Raw genomic sequence first — 27,595 nt, 5'->3', positions numbered from 1 at the left:
GCACTGCTGGTGATTGGCCAGCTAACCAGGCTCACTAGTGGAACCTGGAGAGCGCAAGACCTGATAATGGAGGCTGTCTTCCCATTTGATCTTAGATAATCTTGCAAGTGAATGCCATGGTTGGTATAGTGGTCCTACCTGGACAAGCAGCAGGAAGCTGCTAGTACTTTTGTACTGGTGAGTTGCAGAGTTTTAGCTGTTCAGCTCTAGCAGTTGCTCAGTGTTCTCTCTCCCAAGCCTCAACTTTGCCAACCAGTATCTAGGCTGTGGAGTTCTATAAGTGGACTGTGTTTTCATGGGGAGGAAATATGCACTCTATATTGTGAAAACAAACAGGTACAAATTTTTCAGTAGTATACTTTGGAGGCTCAAACTTGAAAATGGGCTGCTGCATACGACAGACACCTAGTTGATCCAAAAACCCAATAATGGTTTAATGGATAAGGTATCACTCATTGGAGAACCAGGTCACACAAACAGAAGGTTACAGGTTTGAGTCACAATCTGTGTTAAATTAGCTGGGACCTTATATTTGGGCTACACTCACTGAATAACCTGCAAATACTTGCTTTCCCCAGTCTGCATGAAGAAATGGCCACTTGGGTATGATACCAGAGAACTGCTGGCTCCCTTGTAGCCATAGCCCATCATGAGTCTCAACCCTCAATAGAGATGGAGAGAAAGTGTCCCTGAAAAAAAAGTCTCACTGTGGTGTCCCATGTATTATGCTGCAGAGTGGTAGCATGAAAGCTAATGCCTGTCAAAAAGCACTTTGCCTTATTTAACGGAGGCAGAGAACAGAGTTAAGGTGGTTCCCAAAAAGAGGAGGGAGGGTCAACAGAATTCTCATGCACTTCCTAGAGGCCAGGAAGTGCTAGGAGTATTAGCATATGGATGGAAAAAAAGGTTGTCCACTCCCCTCTCAGTCACAATACTTCCTATTCCTCATAACGTCATTAGGGATACACAATAGTTCCAACCTGCCCTGGTTCTCAGTCCTGGGTGGGCCGTATGCAGTCTCCAACAGCAGCTGCCTTATCAGCTGGATTCAAACCAACACATTATTTAAATGCTTTTTAAAATCTCTGATCATTTGCAATCTGTCCAGATGCAACTCCACTGATTTTTGAAATACCTTGTACTTGCCTAAAAAGGTTAAGTTAGTTGCTTAACTGGGTTGAACACCAGAATTGACTGCTTTTAATGCTTGCATATGTCTAATGAAAACAGCAACAGATCTGCCAAAGAAAGCATCCAGGAATTGTCTTGCTATACAGAAGGGAAAGTTACAAATGTTCCTCCTTGTACATTTTCCTGAATTGGTGTGTAAATCCTCTCCTTCTCCCACCAAATATCTGGGAGGTTCTTATTTCAGTAAGGGAAGCATTAGCTGTGGGAACAAGAGGGCCATCTTAAACTTCCCACACCATTGCACAAACTGCTAAGTTAAGAATGTGGGCGTTTTGAGTACAGAGTACCTTGTTGAGGACTTCCATCATGCCCAATCTACAAAAATTACTTTGTAGATTATTACTTTTCCCTTAATGCTATTTTTAATTAAGGTATTTGGTTTTTAATTTTCTCTCTTTTTCTCTGTCCCCAGCCCCCTCCCAGTTACATACAATTCTTTGGCAGAATGGCAACCTGGTCCAAACTCTCTAACTTTCTGTCAGCAATGTACACAAGTGCAGCACGAGTCACATCCTCCCTTTGACTATTCCTTGCCTCTGCAGGAAGTGTCTCATTCTGCTTTGTCTAGTCTATCAAATCAATAGAATAACAGTGCGATGAAGATTTGAATTTTCATTCAAAAGGAGCTGTTGAGTAAAATGCAGTCATCTCACTCAGTTTAGGATAGGGGCATGAGGGAAAAGAGAGAAAAGAAAAATAAACAAGCCAGAATTCTTACCTGTCTGCTCTTTCTCCTCTGCAAGCAGCATTGTCAGTGGTTTGGCAGCAAACATTCTAATCTGCCACCTCGGCCAAAGACAGAATTCAGTCGGGGTGTTGAATGGGAGAAAATAGCTTTGAAAATTGCTGTGACAGATACAGATAAAGACTACCCTCCTAAGAACCATTTTGTTCATGAATAAGGCTGAGCTGGTATCATTTTCCCCTGCTCAAGTTTGTCTGTGCCAATGAGACAAGTGGCTGATCAATCAGGCGTTGACATAACTATTCTGATGTCTGTTGGGAGGGTGGTGGACTTCAGTGGACCAAAGGAAGTGCTCAACTTTAGGAACTGAGTAGGTAGGAAATCATGGCCAAGCTCCTGGCTTCTACTCTTCCAGGCTGCTGTGCTTTAACTTACTTCACTTTGAAGTTAACAGAAGTAAAAAGAGATACCAGGACAGATTGGAACAGTCTTCACAGTACAACAGTGGAGATACTTCAGTACTGAGGAAAGATTGGAGAAGTTGGGACTGTTTTCCTTGGAGAAGAGAAGCCTAAGAGGGGACTTGATAAAAGTTTTCAAAATCATGAGGGGTCTGGACAGAGTAGACAGAGAGAAACTGTTCCTGCTTGTAAACGGATCGAGAACTAGAGGGCACGGTTTTAAAGCGTTTTGCAAAAGAAGCAAATGCGAGGTGAGAAAAAACTTTTTCACACAGTGAGTAGTTAGGGTTTGGAATATACTGCCTGGAAGTGTGGTGGAAGCAGGTTCGATTGAGGCATTCAAGAGGGCTTTGGATGATTATTGAATAGAAACAACGTGCAGGGTTACGGGGAAAAGACAGGAGATTGGCACTAAGTTAAAATGCTCAGAGAGCCGGTGCAGACACGATGGGCTGAATGGCCTCCTTCTACACTGTAACAATTCTGTGATTCTGACTTGGGGACTAGTATTAGAATTAAGCACTCAGGTCAGGTAGAGATTAGGAGATTTTCCCAATCCCCCACTGTACCGTCAGTGGAAGATTGGCGGAAATCCTGGAAAGATGTTAAAAATGACCATTTACAAAATTTCTCCTGGGTTTCTGCTGCAGTTAAGTGGAAGCTTGGGAGAATCTTACCCTCTTGTTAGTAAAGACCAATAATGCGCTGTAGTCTCAACCTCCTAGGGCATCAGGGTCATTTTTTTTTGACCTATATATCTGGATAGTGTAATTCAATGCCAATCAGTGTTGAATTGTGGACAGTTATGTACTTACCCAATGCACACTTGGGGCTGGCTAAAGAATGCCCAAACCCCTACAGCTAACACAGAGGAGGCTTTCATTTGATTGTGCTTCATGTTCAGCTGGTTCTTCCCCCCCACCTCCATCCTCCTGAAGGTGATGGCACAAATTGAGGTAATGGTTTAATGTATCCTGGCTGCCATCCAGCACCTCGTCCGTGTGACCATTCTTAATGTGTGCCCTTAACCTAAGAAACGTCAGCTGGATATTTGAAGTGGAATCTTTTCTGGCCACCCCTTCCATGTCCAAGGACATGTGTTTTTTCAGCAGAAGGTACAAGACAGTGATTAAGAATGAAAACCCTCGTTCCTATTGTTTTTTTCTTCCCCCAACCCACCCGTCCCACCTTCTCTAATCCAGATGCTGAGATCAATTGTAGTGCTCTGCCACTGTTCCAGATGACTTTTAAAGGAAACTGAACTGAGACACTTCTGGGCTGAATGGCTCAGCTACTCACTGGATAAACTCACTGACCCAGTGGCCAAAGGCTCTGCAGAGGTTTTTATTTGGAAGGGGAAATGCCAGTGGCATCTTCAAAGGGTTAAAAACAAGTGTAATTTCCATGTCAGGGCAAACTTTACATCAAGGATAGATCTCTATCACCTTCTCATATACCTCAGATGCCAGTCAGCTTAACTTGCCAGCATCACATACCATTTACAAACAGGATATCAAGATTCTCAGAGCAAACATGCCTCATAAAACTGCATTTGTAAGCACGGTAAAGTTAATCTCTAAATATCTTAACATTGTGGTTGTACCTTGCTGCAGCCAGACTAAATTCAAACAAAATACTCTGGGAGAATATGCTTTGAATCACTGCTTTGTAAAATATACAGAATGCTCGTCAATGTAAAAGAAAAGGTTATCAGGCAAAGAAAAAAATTGAAAGCAAAAATAAAAGCAAAAAACTGCGGATGCTGGAAATCCAAAACAAAAACAAAAGTACCTGGAAAAACTCAGCAGGTCTGGCAGCATCTGCAGAGAGGAACACAGTTAATGTTTTGATTCCAAATGACCCTTCAACAGAACTAAGTAAAAATAGAAGAGAGGTGAAATATAAAATATATATATTTCACTTCTCTATTTTTAATTAGTTCTGTTGAAGGGTCATTCGGACTCGAAACATTAACTGTTCTCCTCTCTGCAGATGCTGCCAGACCTGCTGAGTTTTTCCAGGTATTTTTGTTTTTGTAAAGAAAAAAATTGGTCTGCAAGCAGGCTGATTTTAGTTTGTCACAAAGATATTATTGACAAAAATAAATAAATCAGATGTCAGCCACCAGGGGACTTGCAGCTGCTGGTGGTGGTGGGGGTTCTGAAAATTTTGTCGACATAAAAAAAGTTAAACAAAGCTCAGCTGCCAATTATACTACATACTAGGGATAAGAGCAGCTAAATTGATCATTCCCCCATTAAGTAATGGTCTCAGGTTAAGTAATGATTTCCTCAACAACGTTCCTGAACCTCAGAAGAGCACCTTACTGCACCAGTGTGAATTTTTCCCATTCCAGCCATCTTGAACAAGGCTGCCCATTTGAAAAAGAAACATATGTTTATGTAGCACCTTTCATGACCTTAGAACATCCCAAAATACTTTACAGAAAATGTAGTAGCTTTAAAGTGTCATACCTGTTGTAATGTAAGAGATGCAGCAGCCAATTTGTGTACAGTAAGATCACACAAACAGCAATGACCAGAGAATCTGTTTTACTGATGTTGGTTTAGGGACAAACATTGACACTGGGGAGAACTCACCTGCTCTTCTTCAAAATCATGCTATGGAATCTTTTACATCTAACTGATGACAGACAGTGCCTCAGCTTAACAACTCATCTGAAAGGTGGCACCCCAGACAGTGCAACTCTCCCTCAGTACTGAAGTATCAGCCTAGATCATATGCTCAAGACCCTGGAGTGGAACTTGAAGCCACAACCACACCTCCCGAGGCCAGAGTGTTACCGACCGAGCCATAGCTAAAGTTTATCACAAACCAACTGACTTTAAAAGAGGCCACCCTGCAGCGATATAACACTGCAGGCAGCCTTAAGCCGAGGATGGGACTTTCGCCCCTCAGTAGAAGGAATTCCCGCCCTCAAGAGCTACTGGCCAATCAGATTGGCCGGCAGCTCTTGCAGTCCCAGAACTCACCAAACCCATGAAGACGACAGCATGGAGTGAGGAGCAAGGCAAGTCTGGGCTTTTTAACCAAGAAGGGACCGGGCATCCTAGGAAGGGGTGGGAGGGGTATCAGTCAGGTTTTGGAGGCTGGGGAGGGGGGGGAAAAGGGAGGTGCTCTGATGCACACATGACACCCCCTGAAGGAGGTACTCCCTCCTTCCTGCTTTTTCACCTCAGATGGTGAAAAAGCAGGCTTCCCACTCTCAGCCACCATCCACCACCCACTATATTATGGCAGTACAGGCAGAATGAGGCCTTAATCGCCTCTTAATTGGGCAGTTAAGGGCCTCAATAGAGTTAAAGATAATGACCTATGGGTGCCTTACCCACCCACTGTAATATGGGGAACGGGTCAGGAATGGGTGGGAAGGCAGTGGACTTGCCACCTGTCATTTTAAGTGCCACCCGACCCCTGCTGAAAACACAGTGGGTGGCCATAAAATTCACCCCCAGCTATCATACCTAAAGTAAAAAGAGGACATCTGTTTTCCTTAACCCCTCGTTTCATTTCTTTTTCTGGTTTGTATGACACACAATTCCTCCAATTGATTGGGGTAAAGGTAGTTTGTGCCCATGATCTTTCCAAAGTATTTCAGTGTGACTCATTCACCATTCTTGCTTCCCTCACTATGGAGGATATGCCCCTGCACTGCACCACATCCCACCTCCCCTCCACCCATCTGTTCAGATTGGGAGATCACAATGTGGGGAATCTCAGGATAAAATCCACGTTACATCACTAGAGAGATCTGACACTTGGGTGCAGCAATATACTGTAGCCAGAGGTCTATAGAGCAGGCTTGAGTTTGCCAACTTTCTCCTCCCAAGATATACCAACAGCCTCTGGTGCCTTACCCAAGTGTCAATTCTCCCAAGTTCAAACATAACATCTGGGCAGGCTATGTGACTGTGTAGGTAACCACTAAGGAGAGGGGTGCCCAATGGCTTAATTATTCTTCGACAAAATCTTGGCTATTGATGTGGATTTAACTCCATAAACTTGTATAAAAAGCACTTTGAAGTATTCCACATCTTATACCTTTCAAAGCCCAGATGAAGCTCTGACTCTTACCTGATTTCACTGAACAGTGAATGTGAGCTTTTGACTCATAATAAACCCAGTCAAATCCAGCCTCCACTGCCAAGCGGGCCAGCATGCCATATTTTGTGCGATCCCGGTCAGATGTGGTGATGTCTACTGCTCGACCCTCATAATGTAAGGATTCCTTTGAATGATGTCCATCTTCATCCCAGCCCTCTGTTACTCGGAGTTTCACCCCTGGCCACTGGTTCATCACAGAGATTGCAAGTGAATTCACTTTATCTTTGCAGCGCTGAAATTCAACAGAAATAAGTATACTTGTTATTAGCTGCATGGATTGCAAAACAAAGCGGTAGAATCTCGGGCTAGTCTAGCTCAGACAGATGAGTTACTTCCAAAGTTTCAGTACCCAAACACAAAAAAAGCAATTGACCTTTAACGGAGATGCCACTTTGCAATACATGGTCTCCAGTTGTTTTCCTAGTTTGAAAAGTACATATCCACACCGTCACTCCACCCCTACCTCATCTCTTTAGCTGTTGAATCTTTGATCCGTGCCTTTGTTACCTCTAGGCTTGACTATTCCAATACACTCCTGGATGGCCTCCCATCTTTCACCCTCCTTAAACTCGAGGCGATTCAAAACTCTGTAGCCTGTGTCCTATCTCACACCAAGTCCTGTTCATCCATCAGCCACATACCTGCTGATCTACATTTCCTCCCAGTTAAGCAAGACCTCAATTTTAAAATTCTCACCCTGGTTTTCAAATCCTGCCCCCTCCCAATCTCTGTAATCACAAGTCGCACAGCCTCTGAGATCTCTGTACTCCTCTATTTCTGGCCTCTTGAGAATCTCCAATTTGAATCGCTCCATCATTGGTGGCTGTGCCTTCAGGTACCTAGGCCCTAAGCTCTGGAATTCCCTCTCTTCAGCTCTCCACCTTTGTACCTTGCTTTCCCGTTTTAAGACACTCCCTAAAACCTACCTCTTTGACCAAACATTTGGTCATCTGACTAATATCTCCTTATATGGCTTGGTGTCATACTTTATCTTGGAATGCCACTGTGAAGTGGTTTGAGGCGTTTTATTCCATTAAAAGGCGCTATAAAAGTTATTGCTGTAAATTCACATTCAATCCTTGGTCTGTACACAGTTAGCTAATCTCAGTCAGGGCAACAGCAGAGGCACTGTAATTGATCTCCCTTGTAACGCCAGCTTTGGGGGGGGGGGGGAGGGGACATTGGGTGAAGGCAGATTTGGGCAGCTGTGGTGCCCTAGACTGAAACACCCTATAACACTCACCGTCTCAGTTCAAATATGGCCTGTTGCCACTTGGATGGGTTTAATCAGCAACTGTGGAAACATACCCCGAATGAATATTTGCCTTTGAAGAAAGGAGTGGTAAAGGAAGAAAGATGTAAAAATATCTAAAGAAAAAAAAAGACGCCACATGGAAGATAACATTGTATTTGTCTAATTTGCCTGTAATTGGCCTAATTAATGCTTTGTACACTCTGCCTCAGGCAATGGCCTGAAAGCAGCCGTTACCACACATAATATGGCAATAGCCAGATTGTCAAAGGTCCATTCTAAAATACACAATTAGCTTGAATCATTCAGATTTGAATGTCCTCAAAATTACTTATTTTACTTCTGGTCATATGATAAACCATCCGCCAGTCACTGACAGGTGGTACTGTCATTAAACCTCAGACAGGTAACAGAGAAGTATTTTACCATCAGGTGGGCCGAGTTAGAATGATGATTCTTAGTAAAGGATTCAAACTATCCCACTCTCTCTCTCTCTGAAAAAGGCCATTGAAACAGTTAACATCATCACAAATGTCAGTCAAAAAAAATGAGATGGAGGGGAATGGGAAGAAATACAATTGCTCAATGTAATTATATTTTGGTGGCAAATCAGGATTTTGACTTCAATTTGCAATCTGTACTAGGGATATTCCAATATTTTGAATATGTACAGACATGATCACAGAAGCCCACCTTCCAACACTGACTTGCATCAGGATGCCCTTAAATGTTTACACAAATTATCAAAAACTAGGGTTATGTTTTTCCTTTAAGAATATTGCAACTGAAAACGGCATGTAAGCACCTTGTAGTACCACAGCACATTGGTGATTCAACACAACAAACCATGACTGCAGTTCTAATTCCCTTGAATCTCCTATCCTCATCAATTGGAGTTTGTCATGTGAGGAAGAATGCACTAAGTGCCTACCCACATTAGGTAAGTTGGAGAGCGAGATACCATTTCACATCCCCCACAGTAAAGAAAATGACCAACTAGATTTTACTTGAACACTATTGCTTCCCTCAACATGGTTTAATTTTATTCCTCTCCCAGTTTTCTCCCTTAAAGATGCCAACTCACATCAGGTTGTGAATTCACAAGCATGGGTGACCACATCACCTTACCCATGTAAGAGCCTAAATAGAGAGTCTTGGAAGACTATTCACCCAACAAGGTAGAGGTTGGGGTGCGTGGAGGTGGGGAGGGGGGGTTAATCAAAGCCAAACCCCGTTCTCTATCTGCCCAATATTCACTTATGCACACCTTCCAGCAAGAGCCACAGGAACAGAATTTTCTCCTGACCTTCTCAACCAGGAGGCACAGAAGTCAAGTTTTGCACATTAGCTAACTTCTGCAGGGGCAGCGGTTAATGTAGTATGGGATAGACATTGAAGCTGTAATCTTCCCATCTGTATAACTCAGTATCTCACCAGGCTAACTGAATCGCAGAGGGAGGTAGGACACTGCACCCATAGAAATCCAACAAGCTTCTCATTACAACATTACACCACATTTAGAATGGTCGTTTGGTAGCACAGTTTGGCAATACATGCAGAATCAAATTTCAGGACAGAATAAAGTCCATCTTGCCTGCCTGTATCAGTACTAGCACCCCCCACCCCCCCAAGAGAAACCACCTAATTCCATTTCCCTCCGCTCATTAATATTTGTCAAGTGAAAAGAAATGATAGAAAGTTTAATACATAAGGAAGTTAGAGCTTGCATTTATAGAGCACCTTATCACATTTCAAACTGCCACACCACTTCAAAGGTGCCATTGCAATAGCAAATACAGCAGCCAGCCAATTTGCGCACAGCAAGACCTCACAAATAGTAATAAAATAAATGACCGGTTAGTCTGCTTTTGATTGAGGAAGGATATCAGGAGAATTACTTGTTTTTCGGTTTTTCACATTCAAGTGAACAGGTAGGCAAAGTCTTCCTTTTAATATTTCATCCAAAGGATGGTTCTTCAGACAATACAGCACCCACTCAGTGTTGTCCCAGAATTAGATTAAATGCTTAAATTCTAGTGTGGCCTGAAAACACAATCCTCTGATTTAAGGCAGGAGTGCTGCCAATTAAACCATTCTGGAAAAAGGCAACTGCCCAATGTCAAATCCAGGCCCGAACTGGCAGGTGAAAATTCTACAACTCCAATGCACACATAGCAGTCTAGAAAAAGCCTGCCAAATATGAAATATTAGGAACTGCTTCTTGTGTTGTATTTTATTTCAAAGCCAAGTTTCATGAAGAGATATTCCTCTCTTAATAAGGATTGTAGTCTACCAGATCTCAAGGTCTGTTGGATAATACACCTGGTGCATTACTATATTGTAATCACAATGTATCATCAGATTCCAGTACACCAATCGCGTCTCTAGTGACCATGTTTTGTTAGTCTGGTTATATTTTATAATGAGACCCACCCAATGTCATAATTCCTCAGCTGGAAGTTAGGCACGATGAAACTGAACTTAATATGCAAACTAGTCTCCCTCGCAGCCAGGTGTACAAGTTTCAAAAGGTACAACTGAAGACTGCAAATTGATGGGATTAAAATGGCAGAATGCCAAGTATGCCTGACATTGCCAGTTTTTTTTAAAATCTGAATTTTAAAAAAATCCTAGGAGGAAGCCTCAAGGGCCATGCGTACTCAGACTTCGAGACTGAAGAAAGTGAAGCCCCTTGTTTTTTATCCTGTAAATATGCAGTACAGAGTGAAATAAAAACAGGAGAGATGTGAAGCTGATCTGCCATAAAGATTACAGTTACTCATTATATTTCATTACAAGTTCACAATCCAGTTTCTTCACTCTCTCAGCATCTCCTTTCCTGTCCTAACAGAAGCATGATTTCTGTTGGGGCATGGAGGCCCAGACCTCAGCCAAGTGGCCATTCTTTATCCACTATTCTAGACAGAGAAGGAGTGTCATCAGGTCATTTGACTTGGCATTAGTGCATAATACCCACTCACATACATGTCCCCGCAGGAGTCAGCAGATAGTGATGAGGAGCAGAAACCAGGATTGAGTTCCTGCCCCACAACCTACTGCCTAGCTCAGGGATGCCAAAATCAATTTTAGTAGCCCTGAAAGTGGTTCAAATGACTCAACAGTCCAGGTGTGAAGCATGGGACTTTCCTGGTCTGCATGATTCAGTACCACAATGAGTAGTGCATTTTAAAGGGAAACATTTTAAAGTTAATTTTCTCTCCATAGTTCCACAGGCACCGCCCAGTTCCTCCGGCTCAGGTGGATGTTCTTCATATGAGCTTGGACAGGGAGTGTCAGCAGGCTTTGACCTTAGGGGACAGAGCAGCACCTGATTCTATCACTCAGGGGAAACATTTCTGTGCTTGCTAATTTTAGCAATGGAGTGGATTTTTTTTTTTGATTGTGTATTACTAAGAGGAATTAACTGTGTGTTCCGCCCTGCTCAAAAAAAAACGTTTTAAAAGATTATTGAAAAGGAGGATATAAGTCTCATTATTTGATTGGCAAAGCCTCGTTAAAGATTTATAATGAATGTGTGCACCAATCTGCAGTTGCAGAGTGAAATTGGAAAGCAATATTTTACTTCACATTAGACGTGGCTTCAGAAAACTTAATAAAGGGCAACAGTTGGAAATTTCAACACAGCAGTGGCAGAATTGAACAATGCAGTTTTCTGCCCAAGACCATAGGTGTGCCAGCCCTATCACAATAGGGGAGGAAAGGGTAGGTCAAGAGTGCAGAGGAGGTGCACAACTCAAAAGTGACCCTTGGTCATCAAGTGTAGCACACAACAATTGTCTACCCAGTCCTGACCAGTTCATTGATCAAAGGGGCTGTAACAGCATGTACCATCTAACCCACAAAGACCTGAAGGACAGATAACTATCTACAATGCATCACCACCAGCCACCTCATGAGATACCTCTAATGTCACAAGCCCCATCAGCTACTTAGGCTGTAGCTTTCAGGTTATTTTATGCATAATAAAATAATGAGACTGCAACACACTGAAAGTGAAGGAATTTTATTCAAGTTGTGCAGTAGCGGTGTATTTGCCATTTGTGTGTCATGAACTTCTCCCTGCAAGTTGTCAATGCACTTTACTGCCAAAAACTCCCATAGTTGAGGAAATAGTATTGGTGAATGGCTGTGTAGCCAACTAGTGAGCTGAAGAGGATACAGAAAACTCACAAACTGTATCTGTGACTAACCCTCTGCATCTGTGCCAAGGGTCTCGCCATAGTCACTGTCAGCTAATTTCTGTCAGAGGTAGCGCCCACACAAGAGCACACAACTGCCACCAACATGAGTTCCAGCCAGTTGTTCCTGTGCTACTCCACAAATAATCACTGGTGGAGTGCATTTTCTCATGATGCCCACTGATCTCTGTGAGTATAGAACACTGAGCATCTATGAAAGTCTTAGAATCCTTCATTACGGTCACTTCGACCTGTTCGCTTCAGAACTGGAAGCCAGCTATGACTGCATCTTGGAGTTTGGGCCCCAAAGCCTCCATAGCAGGAGTGGGAGAATTCATGATTTGAAGTCGATCCTGCAGACACCATTGGTATTTCCATTACCCAATGTCAGATTGCAGTCTATCCAACATGTGCTTACATGGAACATGGCAGTATCTGTCTGGGTGTTAGATGTTCCACACAACCCAAGCCACCTTCCAATGTAGCGGGAAAGGAAGCAAGTAGGTCCACAATGCAGTGCTGTGCTGTTTGAAGTCAGGCCCACTAATGGTCTGTATCCCATGCAGCTCCATAGGGGCACAAAGCATGGTAGCCCTGCATCTTGTACCAGCTGGCTCCCCAACCACTGCTATCCATCCTTCACCAGTGCTTTTTGCTTGCTGACCAGGATCACTGTCTACCCCTCCGTAGTCAGTATATTTGTGCTGATATTCGTTTCAACTGGAGGGTGATAGTGCTTATGCTTGTAATGCTCTTCTGGTGCAGTTGGTTATCCATGTGCTCTGTGGACAGAGCTGTTTGCACATCAGGAGTACTTCAGCATACATCCAGTTGCGTACTATTTTGCCATTGCATGCACTATTATGCGCTTGTGCAGAATTAGTGCTTATGGACACGTTGATGTAACACATCGTGCAATCACAGAATATATGAGTAATACAGTACATACCAGCAGTCCTGCGCTCCCCTCCAATCTCCACAGTCCCAACTCTCCCTCCCGAATAAATCAACCATAGCTTCCTCATATGGAGTGAGTTCCTGAATGTCTGGGGTCCATCACTTGTTCGATTTCAGGCCCTTCGAGTAAATGCCAGTTTTGCCTTTAAAAACAAAAGAGCAATGGGGATTGAGTCAGGATAATTTGGCCCATGGAAGTTCCTTTCTGCAGTACATTCTCTCTCCACCCCACCCCCGACATGGCATGTTTAATGCAATTTGCATAACACTACAATTTCTGGTTCTAAAAAGCGTTATTGCTGCATCCTTGCTAACATTTCTCTGAGCCTGTACAGTTTATACTTCTATCTTTAACTACTCTCCTTCAGTTCCATATATGTTCTGCGCTGTTATTTTACAGTAATATTGATGCCTTACCTTTGTACTTTTCTTTTAAACCAGGCAGCTTCTTCCAGACCTTCAGCTAGGTCCTCAGTTGTTGAGAGAATGTTCACTTTGGCAGTGATAATATTGCGACACTTGGCGCCTTCTTTGCATGTTTAGGAGCTGGTCTCTCCCATCAGTAACGTGCTTGCATCTTTCCATGAATGAGCTTACCAGCGCTTGTAGAGCCTCGTCGTTAAATTGATTTTATCATCCCTGTTGGCGTTCAGACATTTCATCAAAAATTGCGCACTGCAAAGCTATTCATTGCCGCTAATGGAAATGCACTCTCAGAAACTGCATGTGAAAGCTGAGCATTGCCACAATTCTTTGAGCAGCTCAGTAACTTGAATAAAAGGAGAAATATCAGGCCTGGTGTCTACACATGTACTTTCCAGTGGAACTAGAGCAATGAGAAACAGAAACCTCTGCTGATGACCATCTTGAGCCAGAGGCACTGTAATCAGTTGAAGATTCTCTACTGCTTCAGCTAACTCAAAACCAGAAGCTTTCCTTGTCTATATAACTCAGTTGGGCACACTGAAATGGGCCACCTGTGTGGTATTTTTAAGATTATTTCCTCCCGTTTCTCAGGTGTTTCCACACCTCATATCAACTTTCCAATCAACAGGATAGACAAAACGCTTCCGTCTTACTCCAGTGTTGCTCTACTCCTGAATCAGTCCTTAATCCTGAAAATACAGGAGTGCAGTCCCCCATGGTTCCACCCTCTGATTTTTGCTCGATCCTTTCACAGGGACATCTGACCATGGTTTGAGGGATTATGGGCACATTCATATATTCTACCCTACCAAACTGTTTTAGAGTATTTCCATTGTGTTACTACATTGCCTGAACTCTGCCTCTTGTCCCCTATTACTGCACACATGGATTTAAGATTAAAACTTCACTCTATATAGCCTCAAGCTTTGCAATTAATTAGCCTCAATTATCTGTCCAGTGTGCTCAATTATCTCAACTAGTTACACTCGAGGTGTTAATTGCTAATATTTTTAAACATAAAGTTGTTTAACCCATTCCTTCCAATTTCAACAATAAAAATTGCTTTTCTTTTATGATGAGAGATACTGATGAACCCCTTCATTCATACAGACGATGACTAAATAAAATGCATCCTTGTTTGGGGTTAATTAAAATATCAGTATTTTCCAAATCAAAATTGTTTTAAATTGTTACTTCTTTTAAATTACAATATGGCTGTGTCGAAAACATTTGGATGAATTTCCAAGATTCATTACATTGTTGGTAAAATGTTTGGCCCTGAGTCAATGATGAATTGGCATTAATTTAAAATCATTATTCAGACAGTGAGGATGACAGAATCACAGACTCACAGAATTGTTACAGTGCAGAAACAGGTCATTCAGCCCATCGTGTCTGCACTGGCTCTCCAAATGAGCAATTCGCCTAGTGCCATTCTCTTGCTTTCTCCCCATAACCCTGCAGATTGTCTCTTCTCAAATAATCATCTAATTCCCTTTTGAAAGCCTTGTTTGAACCTGCAAGCACCATACTCCCAGACAGTGCATTCCAGACCCTAACCACTCGCTGTGTGGAAAAGTTTTTTTCCTCATATTGCTCTTGCTTCTTTTGCCAATTATTTTAAATCTGTGCCGTCTTGTTCTCGATCCTTTCATGAGTGGGAACAGTTTCTCCCTATCTACTCTGTCCAGACCTCTCATGATTTTGAATACCTCTATCAAATCTCCTCTCAGCCTTCTCTTCTCCAAGGAAAACAGTCCTAACTTCTCTAATCTATCTTCATAACTGAAGTTCCTCATTCCTGGAACCATTCTTGTGAATCTTTTCTGCATTTTCTCCAATGCCTTCACATCCTTCCTAAAATGCTATGCCCAGAACTGGATGCAATACCCAGCTGAGGCTGAACTAGTATCTTATACAAGTTTAACATAACCCCCTTTCTCTTGTACTCTATGCCCCTATTAATAAAGCCTAGAATACTGTCTGCTTTATTAACTGCTCTCTCAACCTGTCCTGCCTCCTTCAATGACCTACACACATATACACCCAGGTCTCTCTGCTCCTGCACCCACTTTAGAATTGTGCCCTTTATTTTATATTGTCTCTCCATGTTGTTCCTACCAAAATGTATCACTTCACATTGCTCTGCATTGAACTTCATCTGCCACCAATCCACCCATTCCACCAACTTGTCTATGTCCTTTTGAAGTTCTAGACATTCCTCCTTACAATTTACAATCCTTTCCAGTTTTGTACAGTTAAAACGACAGTCGACAGAGCTATGGGGAGACAGTGGGGCAGTGAAGTTAGTTTTAAATTATCTAAGAGCTGGCACAGACATGATGGGTTGAATGGCCTGCTTCTGTACCTCCATGGTTTGACATGTTGCATCATTTCTTGTCATGATTTTCACCCCTTCAATTTCACTCCTTAGAGGAATTACCCATGCTAGGGTATAGCTCCATTGTACCTGGCCACCTTCCAGTGTCTTCCCCAAGTGCCCATTCTTTATGTTTGACCCTATGTAATAAGCTCTGGTAGGATATTCTACCATGGTTGACATCGCAGATGAGTATAATCATGTCCTTACAGCCAGGCATTTTGGAGTACTGGTCACTGCACAGTGATCAGGAGCAGGAATGTTGGCTGACTTCCTGCTCCTATGCTCTTGAGTCCAGGGACTGTTCCCTGAACTATTTTTTCCTCAATCCTCCTGAAGGCACTGACTCACATTGGAATACTGTTCCATGGGCACTGGCCACTCTCAGTACCTTATCCCAAGTGGCCATTCAGTCAGAGCAGGAGTTATCTGCCTTCCAGGGACAGAGGTCAACTGTAATGCCACCACCTCTGTCATAGTTAAGATCAGTTAAGTTTGCACGAATGATGGATGGAACCTGTGAACCTTTTTGATCTGAATGAGTCAGCAACGAACCACATGATGCATTAACCCACTGAGTCAACTGAAGTAAAAACAGAAAATGCTGGAAATGCAGAGCAGGTCTGTCATCATCTAAGAAAAAAGAAAAAAAACTTGCATTTATAAAATGCTTCATCATATCTGTATGAAATGTCTCAAAGTGTCTCATACACAATGAACTACTTTGAAGCATAGTGGTTGATATTATGCAAAGCTATTTTGCGCACAGGAAGATTCCAAGAGTAGCAACAAGATAAAAAAAAGTTTTGTGTTGTTGATTCAAGGAGAAATGGATAGCCAGGGTAAACCCCCTCTTCTTTTCCAAATAGTGCCATGGCATCTTTTACATCTAGTCCAGTCAGCAGATAAGGAGCTTGGTTTAACATCTCATCTAAAAGATGGCACCTTCAACAATGCAGCACTCCCTCACTACTGAACTGAAGATTCAGACTAGATTATCTGTTCAAATACTGGAGTGGGGAATTAAACTCACAACCTTCTGATTCAGAGGCAAGTGCTAACAAAGGGCCAAGCATCACAGTAAGCATCTGAAAGAGAATGAGAGGTTGATGTTTCAGGTAGAACCTGGCAATTGCCTTTTCCTTGAAGTGGAAGCGTTACGGGGGACTAAACTGCTTATAATACTGTTCCGGATCAGTCTGCAAACAGACTTACAATATCCTATCAATGCTGGTAATGTTCTACAGAAATTCTTTTGAATGTCACTAGAACATCTAAATAGATGAACTTGGGAGTCAGTGAAGCAGCACTTCAAATGCAGAATTTTTAGGCCACCAAGATGATAATTAAAAAGCCCGCCAAGATGATAATTTTGTGCTAATCGTGCACCTCTGGAATAGTTCTAAATAATTGCATCTTTCACTTACACCTAGAAATCACTGCAAGAGGCCAATAGCCATTCAACCATTTTGTTTTTAGACTGAACAGTTTTAATTGTCGCTTTTGGAGTTTTTTAATACACATAAAGCTGTCTCCAAAATCTTGATTTAGAAAAAAATGTATCTACTTAAACTTTTGTGGCTTCTTTTAGCTACTAAAAAGTATAGGAAGAATATATAATGATTACAATGTTAATTATTCCTTGTTAACCTCTGCAAATCAATGAGGACATTAAATCAGGGGCCCAGACAGGGTCAAGACACTCTGTGTGATCAGCTTTGTTAGCAGAAACTAATGTCACTGCTTCCTGACACCATAAGCAGTCTGTGGTTACTCAACCTGACCAGAAAACTGAGAGGCCGTTGCCTCTAGGTATCCTTAACAGCCCACGGTCAGTGAACCTTACTGTCTACCTTAGACTTTCGATCCACTGGGATTACAAGGCTTGCACCAAGCCTTTTCTGTTCCATCTCATCCACATTGCCTCAAGGAACTGGAATAAGCCCATATGATGCATTTTGTCAGTGAGTGTCTGGGGCATACACACCCTCTAAACAAAAAACTTTGATTTCCGACTGTATTTAATGCATTTTGAAATAAATATTTCCTGAGATTTGAAGTGAAATACTAAATGGAATGGAAATGTTAGTGGAATAAAAAAGGTTAACCTGTTTAAAGTTAAATCATGACTGCAGGGTGTGGGGAGTTAGGTACCGACTGATAAAAGACAAGTTCAGGAAGGAAATCAGGAAGCGCTTCACAAACGTGAATGAGAAGTACCTGGAATGGTTTCTGAGTAGTTTAGTGGAGGCAACAACTCAAGTCATTCAAGTTAGACACTGTGATAGGAGGTTTGTAAGCTTAAGTGAAAGCAATGGCAGAATTATTATGGTGCAGAAGGAGGTCACTTGGCCCATCATGCCTGCACAGGCTCATGAATGAGCATTATGATTAGTGCCATTCTCCTGCCTTCTCCCTGCAGTCCTGCATGTTGTTTCTATTTAAATAATCATCCAATACCCTCTTGAATGTCTCAATTGAACCTGCCTCCACCACAGTTCCAGGCAGTGCATTCCAAACCCTAACTACTCGCTGTGAGAAAAAGTTTTTCTCACCTCGCATTTGCTTCTTTTGCAAATCACTTTAAACCTGTCCCCTTTTGTTCTTGATCCTTTTATGAGTGGGAACAGCTTCTCCCTATCTACTCTGTCCAGCCCCCTCATGATTTGAACACCTCTATCAAATCTCATCTTAGCCTTCTTTTCTCCAAGGAGAACAGTCCCAACTTCTCCAATCTATCTTCATAACTGAAGTGTCTCATCCCTGGAACCATTCTCGTAAACCTCTTCTGCACTCTCTCCAATGCATTCACATCCTTCCCAAAGTGTGTCGCCCAGAACAATATTCCAGCTGAGGTCTAACTAGTGCCTTATACAAGTTCAGCATAACCTTCTTGCTCTTGTACTCTATGCCACTATTAATAAAGCCGAGGATACTGTAAGCTTTATTAAATGGTCCCTCCACCTGTCCTGCCACCTTTAATGACTTATGCATATAAACACTCAGGTCCCTCTACTCCTGCACACCCATTAGAGTTGTACCCCTTATTTTATATTGTCTGGCCATGTTCTTCCTACCAAAATGGATCACCTCACACTTCACTGCATTGAACTTCACCTGCCACCTATCTGCCCACTCTACCAACTTGTCCAGGACGAGCTAGATGGGTTGATTGGCCCCATATATTTCTTAACAGGAGTCTTAAATAATCTTTAATAAAATTAAATTATCAGTACTTTGCATCCAGACCAGATGTGATTGCAGCATTCAGTAAACCAAAATAATTTAATACCCTGAAAGAATGAATTTTAAAAGATAGGATCAGACATTTTGAATGATTTAGTGTTTCAGGGAAGAGATAAAAAAGTCTCATCCTTGCAGAACTTTTGGCTTTTTACATATCAACCTCCTTTGAATTATTCATTTTTTGAAGCAAGATTAGATTTCTCTCTCAATCTGAACAAAATTCCTGCTTACTTACGATAAAATTCACACTGCAAACCTTTTCAAAATATTTATTCAGCAAACTGGAAGCTAAGCAGCGTTATGTATTGGGAAGCATGGCTGCTCCACTCTCACACATGATTTTGCCATGACCTTGGAAAGCGCTGATGATGGACGAGTCTGGACAATCACAGGGTGGGCTTTGGTTACAAGGTGGCCTGTGAAAGGCATCAATATTGGCAGGCTTGCGTAGTGGTAGGAGGCATTGGTTGTGGAGGGGGAGGAAGCGGAAGCAGCCACTGAACAATATTATACCAGACCAGGCCGGGTCAGTTGTGAAAATATGAAATTCTGGATCTGGCCAATGAAAGAAAACTTATAGTTAGCTTACCATGCCCTGGAAGTTGGAGACAGGAGAGGAGGAAATGGGGAGGCAAATTAAGAATCAGAAGTCAAGGCACGTTGTGGCAGACAGGAAACAAATAGAAGAATAAAACACAGAATGCATGCTGCAGAAACTGGCATACCCAAAAAGTGCCTGGCTTAAACTCCAAAATCTCACAAGACTTTCAAGTTTCCTAACATGGCGAGATTTGAGTTTCATGTCCTGGGGAACCCTAGACGTGGGCTGGATTGCTTGAAGACTGTGATTTCATTCAGCCCCCAACTAGAAAAGACCCCACTGATAGCATTCTGGATTAATTTTCAGTGAAAGCATGAAGGAACCTATTCCTTCCCTTCTTCGCCCTCACATGAATGTTTAATGAAGTGTTACTGGAGGCAGGGTGACTGCCAGACATTGTGGGCAGTGTCAAATGCCACTGCAGTTTAAGGATTAAAAGAAACACCAAATTCCCATTTTATTCATGCGATGTAGGCTTTCCAGGTCACCTGCTGACCATGTCTTTAGTGCTTGCCAGTTGAGTTCCAGTTGACTTTGCGCTTAATGACCTGGGAATTAGGTAGTCTTGTTTTATGTCCAAAAAGCAACATTCTTGGTACAAAGCAAGATTTGGCACTCGATGGGCTAAGCTTTCTTCACTATACCTCTGTATTTGATGTTTACATTAGTTAACTAAAATCAACTTCTTTCTCAAATCTTTTTTCCTCCTCCTTTCATTTTTATGACCTTTTTCTCTCCTCCCCTTCCCTTTTTGGCATTGCCCAATTCTGTGGGTGCCAGTTGTCTTTTAGTATCTTTCCCAAGAATAGAAAGATTTGTATTTATATAAAGCCTTAGCTTAGCATATCTCTCAGAAGCACACAGCATTCGTTTTGCATGCAGCAAGAATACAGAAACAGCAAATGAGATGAATGACCAGCTAATCTGTTTTTGTTGGTGTTGGTTGAAAAAGGAATGTTGGCTGGGACATCAAGAGAACTCCCGACTTAAGCTTAAAAAGTGCCACAAGATCTCTAACTTTCACCTGAGCTGCTGGAGTAGATAAATAGGGCGAGCCCTTGATTAGGGCTTGAATCCACAACTTTCTACCAACTGAGTCAATTCAAATATTTGCCATTCATCACGTGTCAAACTGGACTGTGCATGTTAGTAGCCTATTTAGCTACAAGGGTGTGGTGAGGATACAACATGCAGGAGAGTGTTGGCCTCTTGCACTGGAGTTCCAAAGAGGGTATGGGAAAGATGGAGAACAGAACAACATCAATGTAAGAGAGTGCATGAAAGCTAAATTTGTGTATACCTGTATTTGTGCTTAAACTGGGGAACATTCCTAAAGTTGAGATTTTACAAACAAAACACGCTATTTATTGTGAAGTAAAATACTGAGACACAGGCCTCTACACTTCTTCCAATGCAGCTGCCAGGGTCTGTGACAATTTTCCTTATTATGCATGACATGCATTGACATTTTCTAACATCCTACGCAAGTGTGATAATTATATTACCGATTATTATTCTAACAGCACATTTTTTGTGTGTTTTTGTGAGAAGTTCTGGATTCCTGTCTGGGTGTATTTAACCCACTGCTATTCCATTGACTTCTAGAATTAATAATGGAACCTACTGTACCAGCAAATTGCAGACAGGCAAGATGATCAGAAGAATGAGGCTGCATCTCAATTAGGCTGCTGTCCTCAATTCCCCAGTAAAGTTCATGATTATTCATTCAAAATATCAGCTTCTGTTTGAGCAACTGCTTTGTCTGCAGCTTTTTAAAATGGTTGCCCATGTTGTAACACTAGTAGGACTTCACATTGCTGTGTGCTGGGTGATTGATTGCTACCTGTAAAATATTAAAGTATCTTGTAACAATATCCTCATTTCTGTTCAAATGTCCTGAATTAAGTGTTAATGTATGGACATTAGCTCAATCAGAATGTTGTATTTTCAGGTCCTATAATAGGATAGAATTAAGATGATAGACAAATAGGAGTGCATCATAAACCAGTAACAACATCATGAGATACGAAGGTGTCACAACATGCAAGAGAAAAGTATGACAAGTTAAAGAACATTATCTTAACCTGAAGATGTGTTACAGCCTCAAGAAATATATCCATGTATAATTTCCTCTTCCTGATACTTTTCCTCCCAAGAATTCTGATACTATAATAAAAAATGGCAGGATGAAAGAAAATGGACTGAGGTTAACAGAAGACGTAACAGGGGTTGGCATTGAAAGATGGGACATGCTGATGGAAGGGGAAGAGTTGAAGGTAAATGGGGTAGGGGAGATAGGACTGAGTTACAGAAGGTAGGGCAGAGGTGAAAATAAAATCAGTCAGGATTGTTGCCCCTAATCATTGTTCAGTATATTGATGTGTGCACATATGTGGATGTCAGGTGAAGACATAATCAGATGTTATCACCTCAGGTAAATAGTCCGCCAGTACTCACTTTCCAGTTTCACACATGACAAATAGTTATGTGGACAACGTGTGGCAGGACAGCTAGCTCCTGTGGGAAGTCAGGAATGGACCTGCCTTCAGAAGAGAGATTACTGTAAGGGGGAAAAAAAATTGTATTGAATTATTGGGGGAGCTTTGGTTGTGGTGAAACTCTTTAAATTATTCTTGCCAGATGTTGATATTCTGTGCTAAAAGTACTTTTGAAAGTTGATCCGATACAGATAAAACAAATCAGGTATATGCTGCTTGATTGAAATTTTGACTATGTGGCAACTGAAAAAGGGGAAGTACTAAATGACCCAAAGTTAACAAGTTACCAGGCCCAGATGGGATGTATCCCATAGGTTGCTAAGAGAAGGTAGGGTGGGGATAGGAAAAGCTCTGATCACAATCTTTCAATCCTCCGTGGATTTGGGAGTCATGCCAAAGGACTGGAGAGTTGCAAATGCTACACCCTGTTCTAAAAATAGGGTGAGGGATAACTTAGTAACTACAAGCCAATCAGCTGAATATCAGTGTTGGGAAAACAACTAGGGACCATTGTTGTGACAAAATTAATTCTCACTTGGAAAAGCATGAGTTAGTAAGAGACAGACAGCACAAAGTTTATCAAGGCAAATCGTGTCATGTGTACAGAGGTTTACCAGGATGAAACCAGGTAAGGGGGTTCAGTTACACGAAGAAATTAGAGAAGCTGGGATTGTTCTCCTTAGAGTAGAGAAGGTTAAGGGGAGATTTTAAAGACATATTCAAAATAATGAAGAGTCTTCTTGAGATCATAGATTTAAAATAATTGACAAAAGGAGAGGGGAAATGAGGACAATTGTTTTCAGACAGTAGATTGTTAAAATCCAGAACACATTACCTGAAAGTGTGGTGAAGTCAAATTCCAGAGTAATTTTCAAAAGACAATTGGACATATACTTGAGGATGGGTTATTTGCAGGGTTATTAGGAAATAGCTGAGGTGTGGGACTAAATTGGGCAGCTCTTTCAAAGAGAAAACACAGGCACGACAGGCCAGATGGTCTCCTTCTCTGCTGCAACATTTCATACTTTATTATTTTGTCATAAGCAATATTGAAAGAATTGCTGCAGATGATAAAACGGTGTGTATTTTAATAGTTCCGAAGGTCACGCAGTACTCAGAAGGTTAATACAACTGTAGTAGATCATTTCATGTGATACAAATCAGACATTGTTCTTTGATGTGAAAAACAATCCCAGTCATAGTATTTCACACTTTGTTTTATGTTTGGCATTTTTTTCTCACTTTGATGTTCAAAGGTAGTTCTGCTGGTAATTTTCACTGGCAGTGACTGTTACCTGGCCCTGGAGGTAGGAAACTCCAGGTTCTGCTGGTAATTTCCACTGGCAGTGGGACTTTTGCTGAGCCGCAAGCCAGACAGAGGCAGGAAAAATGAATGTGATCACTGTGAATCTATTGGCTATTTTATCCATCATGCACTATTGAATCACAGTCAAACCAGAAGCCGATTATAACTGACAGGTAGGGTTTTTGTTTTGGTTTCCGTCAGTCAACTATAAAAATGTATGAAATATTATGATATGCCAGAGGTGGAGTGTCACATACTGACTGGTAGTAGTTAATACATTATACAGTACAGCTTCTACAACCGTTTAGTGCTGGACTGACAGATCTCCATTCTGAGGAAAGGTTAATGCCTGAATTGTCACTTGGCCTCACGTTTTCTCAATGGTGGTTGAGTATCTCCAGTGCTATCCGCTTTTATTTGCCGTCAAAACAGAACTCCCCCCACCCCGCAACATTTCACTTATGTGTCAGCCATGGCTCAGTTGGTGGCACTCTTGCTTCTGTGCCAAAAGGTTTCGGGTTCAAGTCCTACCCCAGGACTTGAGCACAAAAATCAAGACTGACATTCCAATGCAGGACTGAGGGAGTGCCGCACTGTTGAAGGTGCTGCCTTTTGGATGAGAAGTTAAACCAACTCGCTGTTTATTCTCTCATGTGGACCATGACACCAAAAGTTTATATGCCACTATTTCGAAGAAGAGCAGGGGAGTTCTCTCCAGTGTCTTGGCCAATATTTATCCCTCAATCAACATCACGAAAATAGATATCTAGTCATTATCACACTGCTGTTTGTGGGAGCTTTCTGTGTGCAAACCAACTGCTGTGTTTCCTACATGGGGAGGTGGTGCCATAGTGGTATTGTCACTGGGCTGGTATTCCAGACACCAGGATAATATTCTGGGGACCCAAGTTTGAATCCCACCACGGCAGATGGTGAAACTTAAATTTAATAAAAGTCTGGGATTAAAAGTCTGATGATGACCACAAAAGCATTGCTGATTGTCGTAAAAACCCATCTGGTTCACTAATGCCCTTTAGGGAAGGACATCTGCCATCCTTACCTGATCCAAACCCACAGCATTATGGTTGACTCTTAAATGCTCTCTTAATAAGGGCAATTAGGGATGGGCAATAAATGCTGGCCTAGCCAGCGGCACCCACATCCCAGGAATGAATAAAAAAAGCAACAGTGACTACACTTCAAAAAGTATTTCATTGGCTATAAAGCACTTCGAGACGTCTGGTGGTCGTGAAAGGTTCTACATAAATGCAAATCTCTTTTTTCCATAGCTTGTTATTTCTCAATTATATCTCAATTCATATTTCTCTTCCAGACTTTCAAAGCCCAAATCAAGTGCATTTTAGGTCCAAACAGGGGAAAGGAGGGAGTAGGTCACAGTCACCTGTAACAATTCATATTTTTAAAGGTGCTGTCTGTGGCACACATTGCTTTGCATGTGAAGGAATAAGGGACAACAACCTGCATCTATATGGTGCCTTTAATGTTCCAAGGTGATTCACAGGAGTGTTATCAGACAAAAAGTTTGATTTGGGTACAATTAACTCTCTCCTTTTTTTAAATGGATCAGCTATTTTTTGTGCCTACTGATGAGAGACAAACCCTCAAGCCTGGCCAGTTTTGCAGCTTTTTTAAAGAGTACAAGGCAGATTTGTTTGAAGCGTCGGAGGGAGCAAGCGGGATGTGGGGTTTGAGTGTCGAGCAGCTGCTGAGGAGAGGCTGCATCCCCACGTGATCTTCAGCACATCACGCACAGTCTCTCCTCGACTGTCACTTGTTCCAAATCGCAGCAAGCATGACAGCACCAACATTACTGGGACAAAGTGTTGATTGACAGCACACCCAAGAATCAGGGCAAAGCATGGGGTAAAGTGGGGGTGGGTGGCTGAGCGGCAGTAAACCAGACAACAACACACTGACACTGGATTTTTGCTTCCTGGTTTTACTCCTGTCACTGTTTAAAAATAAGGGGTCGCCCATTTATGACAGAGATTAGGGGAAATTTTCTCTCTCAGAGGGTAGTGGGTGTTTGGAACATCCTCAAAAAGTGGTGGAAGCAGAGTCTTGAAATATTTTTAAGGCAGAGCTAAATAGATCCTTGATTAACAAGGGGGTGAAAGGTTATCAGGGATAGGCAGGAGGTTACAATCAGAGCAGCCATTATCTTATTGAATAGTGGAGCAGGCTCAAGGGGCCAAGTGGCCAACTCCTGCTCCTAATTCATATGTTCGTATGTCCTCCTCCTGCTTTTAGCTACTCCTACCAGGAGATCTGCTGTCATGGTATATGTCACACTCATCCTCATCTGTCTTGTGCAATCCTCACACATCCATTGTAGCTTGTCTGCGACCACTCCATGATGTCTGTCCTCCAACTACACCTAGGTCAACCTTCTTTCTGCTGCCATCCACTTTGCCCTCAAGAAGAGACCTCTGTAGCTTTTCAGCTCTGATCAAATGGCCGAAATACAGACATTTTCTTTTCTCAATGTCGCTTGAGAAGGGGTGAACTCACTCCCCTCGATTCAACCTCCTTGGTTGGTCACAACAAAGGTTTAAGTTTCTTTTTCACAAGGATATGCCTTTTGCAAATCAGAATGTATTTAACTACTTAGCTGTGAACAAAGAGCCAACCAAACAAGATTTGCTTGAGTCAAAGAAAGAGCAAATTTATGAATCACTAAACCAGAGAAAAATAATGAAACATGACATCAAGCATTCATCCCTCATGCAGTCATTAGGCACACATACACAAAGGTATCAGAATTAAGGGGAGTTAAGAGTTCAATAAAAAGGTAAAAATATATGGTTAAGTGTCCTTTGATTGTCCTTGAGGCATAGTGGGTGGGAAAAAGGACGTTTTACCCACTGGCTGCAGTGGCTGCAATGTCAGGTTTTCGCACCATGTTGTCCCATTCCTGCCTCATTAATTATGCATTCCGGGAAACATGCCGGGTCGCTGGCGGGCACCCTTTGATTCACCTGCCCCACTGTCACCTCAGGCCTTCCGTAAACCAGGCGCTATATTTAAAGGCCGCCCTTGCAAAGAGCACGCACTCTTCAAGGGATAGGAAGCTGCTGGGAACTGATGGCTGCCAAAGGGAGGAATCATGCTGCCCCCACATTTAGCGACGCCTCCCTGAAGTGCCTACTGGACACAGTGGAGGCCCACCACCATGTCTTCTACTCCTGCTCTGCTTCTACCTCCCCATCACCTACCAGCCAGAACCCTTTTCTTTCCAGGATGTCCAGGTGAATGTACACGTTCCCTACCTTCCTGAGAATCCCACCCCCATCCACATTGACCTCCCCGACCTCCTCCTTCCCACCCCAAGGGTCCATGTCTGCCTCCAAGTCCCCACCATCCACCCTTGCCGTCGCTTCCACCACTACCATTGCACCCTCACCCGCCCAACTCTCTTGCTCCTCTCACACTCACCATTCCCTCCTACCACGCCCATCCTCCTTTCGCTCCCCAGGAGGCAGTCATCGACTCCACAGACCCCTCCCTTGCACGTTCACCTGGACATCCCCTCCCCTTACCTCTTCCTCCACCCTTACTCTTTCCTCCCACTTAACTCCCCCCTCTCCCCACTGACTCCTTCTCCCCTCCTCCCCCGAAGTCCTTCCTCCTCCAAACTGCTTCCCCCCCTCGGAACTCCTTCCCTTACACCTTCCTCCCACCTTGCACCGACCTCCTCAGTTGCCGCATTCTCCCCCGTTACACCCTCCTCCCCCCGTACTCCCTCTACCCCCAAAGTCAACCCCCTCCCCCGACACCATCGTTCCCCCACTCCCAACCTCATCCCACCCCAGTACACCTTCCTCTCCCAGTCAAACCTAGACCTTTCTTTCCAACCCCTTGACAATCATCTGTAGCAGACCATGGCCAAGACACTGATGTTCCGAAACAGACCCCAGACATCAATGTTGACCTTCCACCTTCCGTGAGCTGCTTCCCAATGGAGCCATGTCCGTGAGAATCCACTCAGCATGTAATGCACATATTCCTTCAGGGTCCAGTAACTGTTGGGCTCCCGCATCTTCTGCTTCTTGGATGTCTGTGATGTGAGCAAGACCCTAGTGGTAAGTCCCGACTTCTGGACGTCACACTTCTCAAGACATTTTCTGGGCCGGGTGTGTTTTCCCACTGATGTGGGTGGTAAATTTGATGTGGGGGGATGATTCCAGCGAGCAGAGCTTATAATTAGATGCAGTTGTATTAAAATGATGTTCCCGATGTGCGGCGGT

At 42.7% G+C, this 27,595-nt stretch overlaps 1 protein-coding gene across 1 annotated transcript in view; it reads right to left on the bottom strand.

Moving 5' to 3' along the window:
* The window catches only part of dhh (desert hedgehog signaling molecule), a 92,220-nt gene that overhangs the window by 21,061 nt on the left and 43,564 nt on the right, over positions 1 to 27,595 (bottom strand). The window contains exon 2 of the mRNA XM_041180275.1: positions 6,433 to 6,694. Within this exon, the coding sequence (XP_041036209.1) occupies positions 6,433 to 6,694 (262 nt within the window). The remainder of the gene's footprint in view (positions 1 to 6,432; positions 6,695 to 27,595) is intronic.

Source organism: Carcharodon carcharias, chromosome X, assembly GCF_017639515.1.
Source record: "Carcharodon carcharias isolate sCarCar2 chromosome X, sCarCar2.pri, whole genome shotgun sequence".
Taxonomy (NCBI): Eukaryota; Metazoa; Chordata; class Chondrichthyes; order Lamniformes; family Lamnidae; genus Carcharodon; species Carcharodon carcharias.
This window is presented reverse-complemented; position numbering and strand designations above follow the sequence as displayed.